At 41.6% G+C, this 18,279-nt stretch overlaps 1 protein-coding gene across 1 annotated transcript in view; it reads left to right on the top strand.

Annotated features, from left to right (window-relative positions):
• The window catches only part of LOC122803168 (extracellular calcium-sensing receptor-like), a 2,339,905-nt gene extending 2,328,878 nt beyond the window's left edge, over positions 1-11,027 (top strand). The window contains exon 7 of the mRNA XM_044072784.1: positions 11,001-11,027. Within this exon, the coding sequence (XP_043928719.1) occupies positions 11,001-11,027 (27 nt within the window). The remainder of the gene's footprint in view (positions 1-11,000) is intronic.
• Positions 11,028-18,279: the final 7,252 nt, after the last annotated feature.

Genomic DNA, 18,279 nt, shown 5'->3' with positions numbered 1-18,279 from the left:
ATGCCACTCATATCTGCTTTGTAGTCTGACATGGATGCAGCATGTCTGACCATGTCAGTTCTGTCCTTGGTCAGGTTTGCAACCCTTCTACTGACATAGGGGTATATATTTAAGCTGGTGAACATATCCATACTGAACTCGTAGGGTATTATCTGGAAGCATATGCATGGTCCAGCTATGCTGTGTAGACCACATTGCCCTCATCAGTGACCATAATGACTGTTTCAAATGGGTCAAACATGTTTAGGGGCAAGATCTGCAGTTACGACAGCCACACTGTGTAGGGTCCGGTATCAGTAGGTCCATGATAGCTTTATGTCTGCGGTACATACTGATCCTTTCCATAGCTGTGCAGACCAAGTTTGTCAGGATCCTGGGGTGGTAGTTTGCAGTATCCATTCAGGCAACACCTTTGTTGTGAAGGACCACTGTTGTTGTACACTGCTCTTTGGGTACATATCCTGTGGTAAGGCTGACATTGGCCAGTAGTTTGATTTGGCATTCCATTATTCTTGGAGTCCATGTTGGCCTCAGCCCAGGACACCATCACATACCTTTGCTGCTGTGTGTTTTGCTTTGCAGATGATGGCTGTTACCTCAGCATCTGCAATGTCAGGGGACCAGCTGTCTGCTGGGATAGATATTTTGCATTCTTGGGGGGGGGGTTTGCACTGCACCTTGTTTGTAATATCTGTGTGATTCGGAGCATATCTGTGGATTCCCAGCATGGATCCTACCATCAGTTAAGTAGGCCTTGTGATTATCCTTAGTGTCCTGTACAATTTGTATCTTCATAGGTTCATGGGTTCATACTAGGCTATCCACCCTAGGGCATTAGTAAGCCAAACCAGAGTGTGTGTGTCTTTTGCCGCCCCTTGCTATGTGACTATTATGGCCATTTATGATTATCTTTACTGTACCTATGTCTGGACGTGACACAGTGAAGACCCCCAGTGTACATTTACGACCATCCATCCACTTGGCAATATTCCTATTAAGGGGTGTCAGTGAGGGGCTCTGCCTAACATGGATTGGGATCCTGTTTCTGGGTGTGGGGAGCCTCTGGGTTATGTATCTGTCCCTCCAGCACATCCTATTTCATTATGTGTTGAGGCTGACATCTGTCACTCTCACAGCTCCAATGGCTTTGATTTCCTGTGGTGGAGCATGTCCATTACTCCTGTGTTGGACATGGCCTTGTACAACAGACATACAATGCCTCTGTGTAGGCAGTCTGTGACTGTATTCAGCTGGGGTGTCTACAGCCAGGCAACATATGACATATATTTGACACCCTTTATCCTCTTGGTGGGGTACCTTTGAGGTCTTCAGAACCGCTGCAGGTGTCAGGTACGGTACATCCCATATGAGTCATTTTACTAGATTATGGGTATGATAAGGGAACAGTACAGGGGCACAGTGACCTCTGTTGATGTAGATGTGAATCCTTTCATGATACGGTGTCCAATATCGACAGTCTTCCTAGCCACATTGGCATTGTGAGTGTCACATGACAGGTTACTGTCGACTTGTGTCCCTAGGTCCCTGATTACTCCTTGCATACATAATGGTTTACCACCTATGTGGTAATTTGTGAGTACCTTGTCTGGTATTTGGTGGGACATTCATACTGTCCAGTGTCTTCAGCATGTCTGGGTGGGGTTCTTGTGTGTGAGAGTGTGGTCTGTCGCATGCTACAGACTGTACAGCAGTTTTGACTACACTTAGGTGCACATGGGTGGTCTCCGCTGCTTCGTGCATTGTCAGTTACCTGGCCGTATGGGTGTCTGTGCTGCATATGGATACTCCCCCTCCTTTGATGTTTTGGTCCAGGTGTAGGGGCCATAACGCATGATATGTGGTATAACCTGGTAATGCTGGTGTGCTATCAGTAGGCTTGCAGCAGGCTTCTGTCACTGCACAGACATCAATGTTCTCTATACTGGGAAGTGCCTCAGGGGCATGCATATTGCAGTTTACACATCTGGCATTGGTCAGCATTACCCTTATGTTTCTTACCACTTATGTTTTCTAGGGTGGTGGGTTAGTCTTTTTGGCCTTGCCTACGTACGGCTCTATGGAGGTGGCAAAGGCCTTATCCAGTATCCAGACGCCCAGGGGGTAACAGGTGCAATCCATCCCTGGAACAGCAGCATGGCTTGTCATGCATGACATCTCAAGCAGACAGACATTAGACCCTCTTGGACTGACAGCTGTAACTGTGCCACCTGTTAAAGCTGATCATTATGTGTTGGTACTGTGGCATCATTCTTGGTGAGGGTTGGATGCTGCAAACGGCCAGTGTCATACCGGCCTGGGGTACATACTCAGAGAGCTCATCCATGTCTCTTTTCATGTAGTCCAGGGAGGTACATCTCAGGTCATTCACACCAGCATGGACAATCAGTGCATCATATTTCTGATTGCTTTGGGGTGACTTGCGTACTTGTGTTATGTGGCATATTGTGGCAGCCTACAGGCAGCTTACTGTACCCTTTCCCTTGTTCAGTCTGGTGAGTGGGACAGCAGTGTGTCTGCCTATACAGGCACCTATTTCAACTGTATCAGGCATGTTGTTTCTCCTTTTGGCCTGTGACTGTTTGGCACACCAGCTTTGTGTACTATGTGTTGCATGTGCTATGTTTGGAGGTTGTGGTTGCTTGGGATCTGCTTTGGAGGCTTCTGTTGGTGTGGTGTGTTTTGTAATTAGGGCCTCCGGGAATGTTTTTCTGTGTTTATGTGTTTGGTTTACAGTTGTGATAGGTCTATGTGGGACTGGGTTTGTGGTGTATGTGGTTACCTTCTCCTCCTGACTAGTTTTGACAGTACTGAGTTGGGGGAGCTCAGCCTCCGGTTTGGATACATGGTTGCATCTCCCACATATATTTGTATTTATTGGGGGGAGTTGTGGGTTGTCTGTGTACTTGGGCCAGGTGTCACATTGCCTTTGGATTCACAGATTCTACTTGTTGTAGCTGGCCTTAGTTGATTGTATGTGTGGACATATTTTATTGCCATACTACTGATCAGTGATTAGTTCCCTTTTTATGTCTGCTCTATCATGTAGTAGCTTCCTCATTCTCTTGCATGGTTTGGTAATGGCTGGAGTCCAGCATGCCAGATGCCTGCGTGTATGGCATTGTGTCTTGTTGTTATTTGTGATTGCATACTCCAAGCATTCCTGGCTGTGTTCATGGAATGCCTGTATAACATGTTCTGCAGTGTGTCCCATATTCTGCACTTGCACAGGGCCTTTCATGGATTCCACATCGGTTTGGAGGGGTGCAACCTATGCTTTACACATGTTTTTCACTGTGGTTTTCTGGCCAGGGACTGTGGTCAGGATGTGTATATCCAGTGTGATTACTCTATGGTCTGGTCTTACCAGTGTGGGATACACTTCTCATCTTGCCATCCAGTACACATGTTGCTGATTATCACATCCAGTATGCTTACCCCTCTTGTGGGAGTGGTACGTTGTTCCTGGGCATTTTGGTTTATGGATTCTGGGAACTTTTCTCCTACTGTGTTGGTGCTAGTATAATGCTCCCAGTGTATGTCTGGGTATTTTCAGTCAAGCAATATAATGTGGTTTGGGGGGCTTGATATATTCATGTATTCCAACATAGGCCAGGTGCAGTTCCTGGTATTAGGACAGTAGTCTGCAGCAGGCTATATACTGGGAGGCGGTTTTAGCCATTGGTATTTGACCATGGCTAATCCACGCTGCTTCTTGTTGTGGTACCAACATGGGGGTGCGGTTATCCTTGACATTTATTGCTAGTCACCCTCCTTTTGTAGCTTGTTCCATGTTTTGCGGCTGTACAGCACAGTATGAGGTGTAACCTGGTAGTGTTAGGGTGCTGATGTGAGCCTTGACCCAGTTTGCTATTACAGGACTGATATCAACATTCTCCATACTGTGTGCGTTTACACTGCACACATCTTGCTGTTTAGACTTCTGGCATTGGGTAGCATTACATCTAGGTTCCTATCCCTTGTGGTACCTATGAAGGTGGGTTTGTGTTTTGAGACTTACCTATTCAGGGCATGCTGTGGGTACTGACAGCCTTTGCCAGTATCCATGGGGCCTGGACTGATAGGTGCACGCCACCCCTAGCAGGTGGTGCATCATGTCATGCTCTGCATTTCTTCCCAGGCTGAAACACATTGGCTCCCCTTTGACTAACTGCATTACTTCAACCAGTTATTGCAATTGATCATCCCATCGTCATTTTGTGGCTTCATGCTTGGTGAGGGTGGATGTTAGTCAGGGTCCTCAGGTGTGCATATAGTACATGGTGTTACATTACTTAACACATGGCATTCATGCCTCAGGTGGTGCTGCAGGGCTGCCTCTGTCGGATGTGCATATTACACTCCCTGTACATGTTTGTGAGCAGGTCATGTCATTTTAGGCATCCCTGTTATTATTTGAGTGAGTCAGAGGGGGTATCATTCCCAGGGTTCCTACTGAGCCAGTGTATGTGCTATGCGTTGCCTCTTTGCCAAGGCCAGGGCATACTGGGCACACCTCCTTCTGCCTACTGGGGCAGGCTCAGGTTGTTCCTCCTCCAAGTCACGCTCTGCCTGTGATGGCCTTGGCAATTGTGGGGGGCTGTTTGGCCCAGACCTATGCTGGTCCTGCTGCAGCTGTTTTCGCAAGATCATATTATGTAGCATAGCACATACCATGACAATTTGGGTACATGTAGTTGGTGTGTACTGCAAGGCTCCACCAGATGTGTCCAGACACCGGAACCGTGACTTGAGCAGCCCAAACACACGCTCTATTACATTACGTGTTTGTGCATGTGCCTCATTATGGTGTTCCTGTTCAGGTGTGTGTGCGTTTCTGATGGGTGTCATCAGCCACAGCTCCAGTGCATAACCTGCATCCCCCACTAGGTGTCCGTGTGGGATGTCCCCATTGGCAAATGTCTGGTACAGCTGCGTCAAATGCCAGATGTGGGAATCATGGTAGCTCCCAGGGCAGCCAACACACACATTCATTATTATGCCCTGGGCATCACACACGACCTGGCAGTTGATGGAGGGGAAGCCCTTGCGGTTAATGTAGGCCCTACCTCGCTCACCGGCTGGTGCTTTGATGCGTATGTGCGTGCAGTCTATTGCACCCACTACCTCAGGGTATTCAGCTATTTGCTGGAAGAGACGCATATTGCTGGCCAATACTTCACGGACATTGGGGAAATATACATGATCACCGACATGTGCTGACATGGCATCCAGGAACTGGTGCAGTACCCTGGAGGCTGATGCCTGTGATATCCCCATCATATCACCAGTTGGTCTTTGGAAGGTACCTGTTGCTAGTATTCTTAGGCCAACACATACCTTGGTTTCCACTGGGATGGGTTCCCCTCTGTTGGTTCTGTCTGTGAGGCGTGGCCTGCACAGCTCAACTGTTTTCTGCAGGAGCTCTCTGTCCACTCTACTATCTCCAGCTCATGTAACCCATGGTAGGTGACCCTGGGCCTGTACACTCTTCTCCGTCTCCTCACTGTGGGTTGTCTGGCACCATCTGCATTGTCACCACTCTCAGCAAGTCACCTATGTCTCATTATGACAGCTATGGCAGCCCCTAACATTTCTGCTCTGAGTGAAGCTTTTTCAGTTTTCACTTCTAATAGCTTACTCCTGTCTTGCAGTGTCACTTGAGAGAAACATCCTGCACTGCTGTTTGCAGAGTTTTAAGTGCTGGGCTGGGCTACTATTCTGCCTGTGTAATTGCCTGCTTCTAATTGTTTTCACCTGCTAGCTCCAGCAGTATTCCCTGATAGCTTCCTACTAATTCTGTTGCTTCCTTTTTCCTTTCTGTTTCCTCAGGGGGGAGCAGCGTGCATACCAGCAGAAACACACTCACAGTGGCTTACACGCGCGCACACATGCTTACACGATTCAGGATCTGCCTATTCGGGTTAAAACGTGTGCACACCAGCGCAAACAGTGTTAAACATCTGCCACCACGCTCCCACATGCTCAGTCTGCCTTACACGCGCGACACTGCCCTACTCCCGCTTCATGGCGCGCACATGTGCGCATGCATGCCCAGCAAGAAACTTTGGTGTAAGTAACAGTGTACACCTTCCATTTCTTGACTTTCCCATGCTTATCTTGTGGCACTCCTCTTTCCCTGATCTGTGTCTGTCATCTGTCATGTTACACTGACCTCCAATGAACTGCATTTCTTTCTACCATTCCCCCCTGTGATGTCACCTATCTCCTACTCTATTCCTCCCCCTTATGTATCTCTTACACTACTCAGACTGTGCTCATTTGCTATGTGACTGTGGGATTCAGTATCCTAACCCTCATTTACATGAGATTGTCTACTAATGCTTAGTTACATGTCTTAGACTCAGCTTCCCCCCTTAGCAACCACTACACGGTGGCCATGTTGTTTTTGGTCTGCTGGTCCCTGCATTGTCATTCCATGTATTGCATAAAACCCACATTTGTGGGTTTATAACCTTCATTTTTATGTTTTATACAGCGCAGCCCGTTTGCGCAGGGCTGTGCTGCGTTTAAACATTGGCAAAAAAAAATATATAGTTTTATAAATTTTGCATCGGGTTACCTTGCCAATGGCCACATATTTGGCCATTGGCATGCTGCCTGACACATATGCACCCTTTATTTGATGCTGACATGGCTCTGTTGTGATTTTTGCAGAAACGTACTCAGTTGTCAACTGAGTACATTTCTGCAGCTAAAACGTCTCTTACATGGGCTGGTTTCTGCTTCATGGATCGCTAATATACCTCATTTGCATACCTTTTGGCTGCAAGTGAGGTAATTAGCATATCCACGCCCAGTCCGTGTAAGAGACGTTTTAGCTGGTCTCTTACACGGAGTTTAGGGCTGTTCCTGGATCGCGAGGTTTGCATGGAGTGTTACACGTCTCTTACACTCCGTGCAAGCCTTCGTGAATCCTGCCCAAATTCTATTTCAAATCTATATAAAGAGTTAATAACATATAAAACAATTCCCAAACCATCGTACTGGCACTTCTTAACAAAAGGTCAGTCATTACAGTTAACAGAAGAAATTAAAGCTAAAATCTTACTATCAGTTAATTACACATCTAACAAATATTTTCCAGTACTGTGTGTTAGACGTGTAATTAAAAACTGGAAATACTTACAGTGAGCATTTTTAACACTAGATAGAATTAAAAATATCAGTACTACTGCAAATGTTTTTTGCTGGAGGTGTGAAAAGTCAAATAAAGCAGACTGGATTTATATTTTTTATGAATGTAATAAAATTAAATCATGTTGGAATGGAATCAATCATTTTTTACAAGCTTTATATAATTAATCCTTTACCTTAACTAAAGCATTGAGTATACTAAATGTAAATGAAGGTCCCTACTTGAATAAGACAGATATGTATTTGTTATGGACAATACTTGCTATATGTAGAAAATGTGTAACCAGAAGGTGAAATTCAAATACACCGCCGACCTTGGAAGAATTCTACACTTTAGTGTAGAGAATTGCATTGATAGAAATAAAAATCAAAGAACTATGAATCTATCTCAGGCCATTGGTAAATAATCCTTGGAAGAAAGATATATCTTTGTTGGTCTGCAATAATCAGTATTGTGTCTCTGATAACTGATATGTTAATTCTATATTTAATAACATACAGTGTATATAACTGAATGTCAGGCTATTGTAAATATTTTATATAGTTGTTTAAAATGATATTTAAAAAATATTATGTAAATGTTATTTTAATTGAAAATAAAAAAATTTTTGAGGAAAAAAAGAGTTGGTTAGGAAACTCTAGTCAGCTGAGTGTCTGGAAAGCATGACAGTTGTGTGACATAGAATGCAGATTAGCAACTTTGTTGTAGGTGGTTTCAAATTTGTAAAGTAGTGAGGACTGTAAATTAGTTATGATTTGGATGCTGTAGAATAGGTTAGGGAGAAGGTATGCTTGGGCAAGTGAGATCCTGGAGCTGGGTATGAACCTTTTGTTTCTATACAATAGGCCAAGCTTTTGGTGGGTTTTGTTGACAAAGTGAAGTACATGATGGTCAAATTTAAGCTGGTCATCTATTATTGCTCCAAGGAGCTTAGTGTGAGTTTCAGCTATGATAGTAGTGTTGTTAAGGGAAGAGATGGTGAATGAGGATTTAAGATGTTAAAGGAATTTTGAGAGGAAGAGAAGAAATGTTGTCTTTTTAGGCTTACGTATGAATTGGTTGTTAGTAAGCCATGTTTCAGTGAGGTTGAAAGATGTTTGTGTCAGGGTTAGCAGGTCAGAGGGATTGTCAGTGACAGAGATGATTGTGGAGTTGTCTGCATACTGTATGAGGGATGACTGAGGACAGGATGCATGAAGTTATTTAGTAAAGATGTTAAAAAGGAGAGGGCCTAAAATATATTTTGTGGGATGTCCATTTTGATGACGGGGAGAGAAAGAGATAGAGCAGTGAGCCATTTTACGGATTGCTGTCTGTGAAGTAACTGTTCTGCCAGGAGATAGTAGCTGAAGAGAGGTTGAGTTGTGAGAGTTTGGAGAGGAGGATGGGGTGAGAGACAGTGTCAAATGATTTGGAGAGATCTACAAAGAGGCAGGACACTAGTTTATTATTGTCTCTGGTTTGGGAGATTGAGTTATTAAAGGAAATAATTGCAGTAGTGGTACTGTGGTGGGAGAGGAAGCCGTGCTGGGTAGGGATTATCAGGTTTTCTTGAGTGAGATAAGCCAGTATTTGTTTATGAACACAGTGCTTGAGAATTTTGGAGAGGGGAGAGAATATGACAGTGGGTCGATAGTTAGAGAGCTCAACAGAATTTCCATTATGTGGATAGATATGGTGTGGAAATTTTTCCTGAGAGTAGGGACAGTGGATTCACTGAATGAGCAGTTTATGAGGATGGAGACATGATATGCTATGGTGTTAACAGTAGCCTGTAGGAATAGAGATGGCAAGTTGTCAGCTGATGGGGAACATGGTTTAACTTTGAGAAGAAGTTTCTTAATGTAGCTGGTTGGAACAGGATTTAGTGCCTCTCTCCAATTACCACCCCATTGCCCTTCTCTCACCTCTGGCAAAGACTATGGAAAAATGCATCCACAATTACTTGACCATCTAATGCATAATAACCTACTAGCCAACTGTCAACATGGTTTTAGACCCTCACATAGCACTACAACTGCCCTTCTCTCCTTCACAGATTGTATTAACAACAACTGCAACCTTAACAAACTTTCTTCTGCCCTTTTCATTGACCTGTCTAAAGCATTTGACATGGTAAATCACCAAATTCTCATCACAATACTAAAATCCCTGTCACTAGATACATCCTCCATAAAGTGGTTCCAGTCCTACCTGGATAGAAGACAACAAGCTGTACTATGGCACAAGTCTCTATCTACTTATCTCCCTGTCAACCTCAGAGTCCCCCAGGGCTCCATCCTTGGTCCTCTACTTTTTTCTATATTCATCAACGATCTTCACCTTGCCATCCCCCAAGCTACATGCATACAATATGCAGATGACTCTACTCTGATATGCTCAGCCCCCTCCCCTTCTGAACTTCTCTATCTGACCCAACAAGTATTTAACATAGTTAAGCAATGGTTCACACATAGATGCCTTCTCCTTAACCCCAAAAAGACTAAACTCCTCCTCTTCTCTCCTACTAAGAAATCCCCTCCATTGCATTTCTCAGTAAACTCTACCAATAATATCATTATATCCCCAGACCCATCCACAAAACTATTAGGAGTCTCCATTGACAATAATCTAAACTTTGACATCCATATTAATAATACTATAAAAACAGTCAATAAAAAGCTAGGCTCTCTCTATAGGATAAAATCCTTTCCACTACCTTCAGCTCGAACCACAATAGCACACACTCATCTAATCTCCTCTCTACTTTATGCCTCACCCATCTTTACTAACCTTTCAAAAAATAATCTCAACAAATTGGAAATGTCCTACAACAATATAGCTAGATTTGCAACTGGAAATCCATTTAGAACCCATCACTGCCTTAATTTAAAACAGCTAGATTGGCTTGAACTTCAAAATCTAATTAAATTCCATCAGCTTACTATAGCCCACAACACTCTTTACAAACCTTCAAAAACACCTATCCTCTCAACACTAATCACCCCCTATAAAAACCTGGAATCCTTAAGGTCTTCTCAGAAACTTCTAGTACATACTACCAAAACAAACAACAAAGCTGGTGACTCCCTTTTTTCTAACATAGTTGGAAAAGCCTGGAACCTCCTTCCAAATGAACTCTCCATACTTTCCTCGTTATCCTGTTTCAAAAACAAATTGAAAGTATTCCTGAAAACACAATGGTTATGTCAATGCTCTAAACCTGACTAGTCAAAGTGCCTCTATATACTCTACTCTGCCTAACCCATCTAATCATTAAGCAACTCTATTCATTTTTAAACTGTGTTACTAATTTCTCTTGACAACTCTGATTGTATTTCCATTCCTTGTATTGTGTGCACTGTACATTTTCTGTAATAACCTGTTTACACGTACTGTTAATACCTTTAATCCTGCTCATGTATCCTTATATTTTATTGTATTAATTTTATTGTCCAAGTTTGGAGCTTAACTCCCCGGGCCTCTACTGAAAATGGACATGTACCCAGTTGGACTAGCCCGGTTAACAAATGTAAAATAAAATAAAATAAAATAAATAAAAATAGTGAGAATGGGCTGTTTTGTATTGGGGTGGTGGGAGGTGTGGGGTTGATTAGGTGGAAATTTTGCATAAGTTTGCTGATGGTATCTATGAAGTATGAAATGGAAATGGATGCAGTTTCTTGGGGTGTGTTATTGGGGCAGGAATTGGAAGTAGAGGGATTTCCTGGTTTGAGAATTTGGCTGGCAGTAATCTAGAATTTTTAAGTTTTCTGGGTTCTGTAGTTTGGGACAAGAGGTAGAATTTCTCTTTTTTCAATGTTTATGTGTCTTTTTTTGTTAGAATTCAGATCTCCCTATATTTTGGTAGTGTGTAAGAGATTTAGTCTTAGTCCAGAGTTTCCAGGTAGAATCTGTTCTTTGGATAAGAGACTGAGTAGAGTTGGTGAGATAAGGGGAACATTGTAATTTGACTGACAGTTCTTGGAGGGGCAAGAGAGCCCAGTGTGTTTAGAAAGATGGAGCTGAACTGAAGAACAGCTTCATCTAGAGGTAGGGATGAGAGGAAGGACCAATCAGGGTTGAAGTTGGTTAACTTTTGGCATTCTTTAAATTTATGAGATCAAGTGAGGTGGGGAGAGAATCTTTAGATACATATAGGGAAGTGGTAACTGATCGAGTCTGGTAGGGATTCAAGGTGGTGATAGAGGTTAGGCTTTGATTCAAGAATCCAGTCCAAGATAGAACTGGCATTAGTGTGTTTATGAAGAAAAGTTGAAGAAGAGATAAGTTGGGTGTAGCCATATAGGATTATGCTGGTGGTGAGGGTGTTAGTGGTGAGGAGGGGCCAATTGATGTTAACATCGCCTTTTATTATCAATACATTGGGTATATTGTCAGACATCCACTGGAGGATTTGTTCTAATAAGGGTATGTTCTCTTCAGGGGCTATGTAGATGGCAACTATGTTTAGGGTTTTATGGTTGTTGAGTTGGTGATAGTGAGTTCAGCTGGGTGAAAGAGGGGGAGGGTCGGATGGGGATAATGTTAGTAGGTTTGAGTACATAATGGCAACACTTCCACCTTTTTTGTGTGTTCTGTCAAGGCATAGAATGTTGTAACCAGGGGAAGAAATTATTTGTCAGTGTTATGTGGTTTGAGTCATCTTTCAGAGAGAGTAACTATGTTGGGGGAGTATTGGGCTATCTAGGAGTGGAATTCAGTTATCTTGTTAAGAATGCTATGGATGTTGATTGAATAAAAGGAAAGATGTTTGGGACTAAGGTTAGGTACCTACTGGAGTGTTTGTGAAGTAGTGGTAGGAGTTGAGTTAAAGTGTGGGCCAGGTTTAGAGTGAATGTCACCTGAGAGTTGAAGGATGTTGTGAGGGTGGAGGAGAAATGATATAAAGTGGTAGGGTGAGAGAAAATTCTGTTTAATTTTGTAGAGTGAGGAGATCTTTGGAGGCAATTTGTTTTTTGGGAGAGTGAGTTCAGTACTGGAGAAGAGTACAGGTGAAATGAGAGAGGAGAGTAATGGCTATCGGTGTTACTTGTTCTGTGAGGGGAGGTGGGAGTGTTGGGATGTAGATTTAGCTGGGTGTGGTGAGGTTGGATAAAATTAGAAGAAGAAAGATGAGAAGAGAGGGAGGAACATATTGGAGGGTAAGGAGTATATGAGTGGGGGTAAAAGTTTGATAGAGGAAAGGTATGTGGGATTTGTAAGCTGAAGAAAGAGGTGGGTGTACTGAGTATGGGTAGGAGGTGGGAGGTATAGTGTGGAGAGAGGTGGGAGGGTTTAATTTAAGAGGGGTAGGATCTGATTGGTTAAGGTTTATAGGAAGTTGGAGTCCAGAGGGGGTGGGATAGAGATGTTTAGCTATAAAGGTAATTGATGTGGAGATGGTTGGGAATGGGGGTAGGGTAGTGGAGTGGAGTGAGCCCAAGTGAAGCAATGGTAAACAGAGTGAGTTGAGCCACTATAGCAGTAAATGACAGAATAAGAGAGAGATCATCCACTACTTTGTAAAGAATAGAGGTATGCTTACTATAGAAAGCTGTATACAATTATTGGTCATAATGTGTTGCCTGGAGTTTCCCCTTTTTTCCTATGTCTTACACAGACATAAATTGATTTAGAAGTATGTCTAGGTACTGTTTCTTCTTATTTATCTACATTTCTCATTGATAAGTTTCCCTTCCTTAAACCTCACCTTCTGCTTAGAATTTTCCATTTCTGTAGTTTTCTGTTTTGTTTTAATTGAAAATTTAGAATTCTTTTCAAGTTTTGCATTTTCTATACTTCCTTACTTCATTCCCTTGGAATACACCCTTACAGTAAGTTATTCCTTCTGTTCACTTCTGCCAGTCATTTTACTGAGCTTTCTGCAAACATTCAGGCTGTAGTGATACTTCTACTCTTTGCTTTGTAACAGTTTTATGATACAATATTCTATATACTGCTTCTATGCTTGCAGATTTCTCTACCATAGGAATATTTGTACCTCACCAAGAGGATCAAGGGACTCAAACAGATGCCCTACGCAGTTAGGCTAAAGAAACTCCAGCTCTACTCAGTTGCTTACCGCCTACTCAGAGGCGATCTGTGCCTGACGTATAAAGCCATGTCCAACCCAGAATTAATGGAAATGCTCCACCTAAAGAAATCCAAATCCATCAGAACTACACGCTCCAGTGACTTAAACTACAGCACAGAAATAAATATAACATGCTGGAGGGACAGATTCATATCCCAGAGGCTCCCCTCACTCTGGAACAAAATCCCAATCCATGTCAGACAGAGCCCTTTAATGAGAATCTTGACGTTTGGATGGGAGATCATAAATTTACCCCTGGGATCTCTTCTGTGTCACTGCTAGACAGAGGCATGGTAAACTAATCTTAAATGGGCTATCTTCTGTGACCTACTATACAGAGGCACAGTCAACTAATCTAAGAAGGGTGGTGAAAGCCAAACACACTCAGGCTAGGCTTGTAAATGCCCTAGGGCAGATAGCCTAGTGTCAACCTATGAACCTATGAACTTATAATATCCTTTTAAATGCTGTAAGTTCTTCCTCTTGTCAAGTGTTTGTATCTTTGTGGCTTTCTAACATACCTTGATCTTTACTGTATGTGGTGGTTGTTCCCTGCTTTTACCAGCTTGGGAACTGGTATATCTGTAGAAGTATTCACATGCTGGTTTTGTTCCCTACGCTGATAAGATGGCTTATGTAAGGGACTACCTTCTTCCCATAACTTTCACAATCATTAAAGTAGAAAAAAATCTTTCCCTGTAATGATAGTTGTGAAGATAGGTGAAGGTTGCCAGACAATCCAGATAGAATTTTGCAGATAACTCTGTCATTTGTAAATATTAATATAAGCCACCGGCTTATTCTCTTAAATGGAAGAAAATGGTGTTAAATGTGGAACTGCAAAAATGTAACAAAAGTGCACTGTGCTGTAGGAAAGCTGATAAGTCAAGCATTGTATAATTGTTTGATCACAAAACCCAGAGCCGAGATGTTTGCTTTTGTTTTCAGACTGGAGTTAATTGCCAGAATTTGCATGTATAATGTCTTTTATTGCTGTAGCTTCCTGACCAGGTGGAAGATCAAAAGGGCTGTTACACTCTGAGCTTCTGTTAGCTCAGGAAACAGACAATAATGATGTAATCTGAAATGAGTCAGTGGTACAGTGTTATCAGTTTAAGAACAGAGAGACTCAGAGCATTTAGCATTTGTCTTGAGAACATCCAACATCACCAGCACTCTGTCTATGCTCTATATGTAAGTTTATTTTAGAACTGTGTTTTCTCTTAGATATAGCTAGGAACTAGGAAGATTAGATTACTACTGTATTATTTTAAGCATTTCTCTGATCTCTGAACTCTTGACTAGCACTGTATAGTAAGAAGTATTGTCTTGTGTTTTTATTATTTATTATTAAATATGTTTAAACCTTTCAACTGTGGCTGTTTTGTGTAGAGATAATTTAAGCTCTAGAGTAAATTGGATGCATATAGTGATACTGTCCAAGTCACTCCAATAAGATTTGCTTTTCAGTCACACTTATCATTTGTATAATAATATTGCACAGTAATAACTGGACACCCTTTGATAAGGGCCTTGTTAGTAGCTGATAAATACTAGTGGGTGGTGGCAGCTGGTACTTCCTTTTAGACAGGGCAGAAAGGGTGCACAGCTGGGGAATCTGTGCCAGCCTTCCCCAGGCTGTAATGGCTATCAGTGTTACTTGTGCTGTGAGGGGAGGTGGGAGTGTTGGGTTGTAGATTTAGCTGGGTGTGGTGAGGTTGGATTTTTACTACTTTTGTAGAAGAAGAAAGATGAGAAGAGGGGGAGGAACATATTGGAGGGTAAGGAGTATCTGAGTGAGAGTAAACGTTTTTATATAACTCATATCTCAAAGTGTGTGTGTGTCAGCTACTTGGGCAGGGACATGAAGCACTGTTTGGACAGAGAGGGTGCTCGAGGTTATACCTTGCCTACTAGGCTGAGATCTAGACCCTATAGCTGCACCAGTGGGGAGTCTTACTGGGGATCTGGAGAGAAAGGGAGAAACCAGCCCCAGACTGACTGTGGTCTCTGTGTGCTCTTAAGGGAAATTGTACTTTACTGTGTGTGCATTTGTTATCCTCCCCTGTGTGGACGCCCCTCACTGGTGTTAGTGGTGAGGATTGAGGTTCCTTGATTGCTGGGCCAGTGCACAGGCATCACAATAGTATGTGTTAAGCTGGTAATCACAGCAATTGGAAGAACATTTCCAAATCTAATTTGTATTTTTACATGAGTGATGGGACACTGTTTCTTATCTCCTTGAATGCATACTTTGTCAATGGCTTTTTACTAAGAGTCTTCTTTTTACAAACATACTGAGCCTTAACAAGCTTAACTAGACTGCCTGAGTCTAGTTGCCATTACAGTTTCCTGCCATCAATTAAGGCACTGTGCTTAATCTTGCAAAAACACAGTAATAGAATGCTGACCCAACTATTCTGGCAGATATTTTATCACATTTCATATGCTCAATGTCATTAGTAGAGTGCTTTTTATTGGTTACTGTTTTTACAAGAAAACCAGTATTATTATTATTTCAGTTACAAAGTATAGCTATGTGACTCTCTTTTCCCACATTTAAAACAGATTTTGTCTACATGTATTACCTTCTGTTTACCAGAATATTATTTGGGCTTTACTATAGATTTAGACTGTTCAGTTTTATACATAGTGTCATTGCACAATGATCTCTTTCTCTACTAGTACAACAAATAATTTTCAGTGTACTAACGGTCAGTTTGAAAAATCTACCTTCTTAAAGTAGCAGGCTAGTGCCCTTTAAATGTATCATTAGCTATATTCCAACCATAGTTTAAGTACATGTATCAAATCATATAATTGAAGTCTTACTGTTTTGTTAATAGGAAATGTCCAGAGATTAAACTTTTGAACTTGTGTCTCGGGATAAGAGCAGATTGAGTTAAAAGTGCATTTTCAACCTTAGTATAATCCTAAAATCCAGTCCCTCCATGTCTATTTGTATTTTTTTCAGAGGGAGAGCACTGATCTGTATGGACCTTTTTCAGAATCAGCCCAGGGATAGTGTCTGTTTAAATGACTTGCTCATAGTCACACAATTAGACAATGGAGGGTGATGGAAGAAACAGCTTGTTAACAGCTTTTTAATCCTCTAAGTCAACTTCCAGATAAGGCTCATAAAAACATTTAAAGTTTTTCTAGCGAAATAGGCTAAGAAGCCTCTAACCTAGTCACTCTGGCCCCATCTCATCTGGTGAGTGCACCATTCAAAGGCTGTGAGGAAAGCCTTGAGGTCTACCTCACTGGTTAATAACTTAACAGGTGGAAATGTGTTTGGCATCCTTATGGACTATCCACCCAGCTGCTGCAGCAGCAGTAGTCTGAATGAGCATTTTGACACAGAATAAATGCATCACAATCCACACAAAACTCCTAGCCAACACCATGGAGCTGCATTTTTGCCAACCGAGGAAAAAAAGATCAATTAATTAATGTCCATTGAGGCATCAGAAGTTATAGCTCAGAATCCTTTATTGGCATGGAAAACATTCTGTCGAAATATGCCCGTATCCACCAGTGTGTGTGTGTGTGTGTGTGTGTGTGTGTGTGTGTGTGTGTGTGTGTGTGTGTGTGTGTGTGTGTGTGTGTGTGTGTGTGTGTGTGTGTGTGTGTGTGTGTGTGTGTGTGTGTGTGTGTGTGTTTGTGTGTGTGGTTGTGTGTATAAACAAAGAAATATAGTCTCAGGTAAAGGATGGATGACAGAGCCAATTTCATTGTACTTGGAGGATATTTTAAGCCCTTTTCTAAATAAAGTTTGCAGTTTTATTCGTGACACTAGTGAATCAATGGGAAAGTTTATATATTTTTAATCCCACTGGAATGTATACTATGAACATCTTATTCTACAAACATTTTGTGGATGACATCTTTCTGGTATGGAGAGGTGATGAACAAACATTAGGTTATTTTGTATGTTATTTAGATAACACTACAGATTTTTTGAAGTTTAGACTTACATACTCTAGAGATGAAAATAACTTTTTAGATATTAAAATTGGGTCTATGACAATGGATCGAATAGGTAAAATATCTGTAACCCGAAAATGCCATTCATAGAAATCCGTTTTCTGAGATCATGGTACAGTGAAAATCGGGAAATTTGCCCTTTCCTCACTGTAGTGCAATCTCAGAGTTGGTATATATATTTACCGGGGGGGGCATAGCCCCCTATAAAACAGATTTCTATGAACGGCATTTTCAGTGTTACAGACATTCAATATTTTACCTATTCAATCCATTGTTATTGACCCATAAAAATCACTAAGCAGGAAGCTGAGGTATCAACTAGTATTATATGAAAAGGTGCAGGCCAATCGATATTTATATAGGCATAGTAGGCGGCCACATCATGTCTTTAAAGGCATTGTTAAGAGTCATTTTTTTATGAGGGAGTAGGTTAAACACAGATGTTCAGGTATGCAATCAACTGATAGCTGAAATGACAGAGGAGTTTCACTCTAGACACTATGATGATTATCATAATGATTAATAATAATAATTAATGATCATAATTATCATAATGATATTCATATGAATATTATGACTGAAAGAAATTTCCCAACAGGTCATTAGTGAAAGGCAAGGAAGGGCTAGATCTTATTTTGCACACAATAGCCATCAAAGGGTACCCATAGATAATGTAACAGTGGCTAACTATCTAAGATATATTACTAGTTATAGTACTAGAACCAATGGAGTGATAAATGTGATTAAAAATAATTGGGGTATTTTGAAAGCGTTACCTAAACTAAATAGAGTCTTTGGAACTACACCACAATTTGCCTATAGGAAATGTCAAAATTTAAAACAAAGACTATGCAATAAAGAGAGGAATACTGTAGAAAGCTCCCCTGTCAGGAAGAAGAAGGTTACTTTCCCCTCTTATAATTGTTCTTTTTGTAAATAAATTTTAAATTGCTTTGAGTTTAAACATCCTAATAGTAGTAGAAAACATGAATGTAATTGTTATGCAACATGCAATTCTGAAAATATAGTTTGCTTGGCT

This window comes from Protopterus annectens, chromosome 5.part1, assembly GCF_019279795.1.
Source record: "Protopterus annectens isolate FY-2018-M chromosome 5.part1, PAN1.0, whole genome shotgun sequence".
NCBI lineage: Eukaryota > Metazoa > Chordata > Ceratodontiformes > Protopteridae > Protopterus > Protopterus annectens.
The sequence above is the reverse complement of the archived record's forward strand: the minus strand, read 5'-3'. Positions and strand labels throughout refer to the sequence as shown.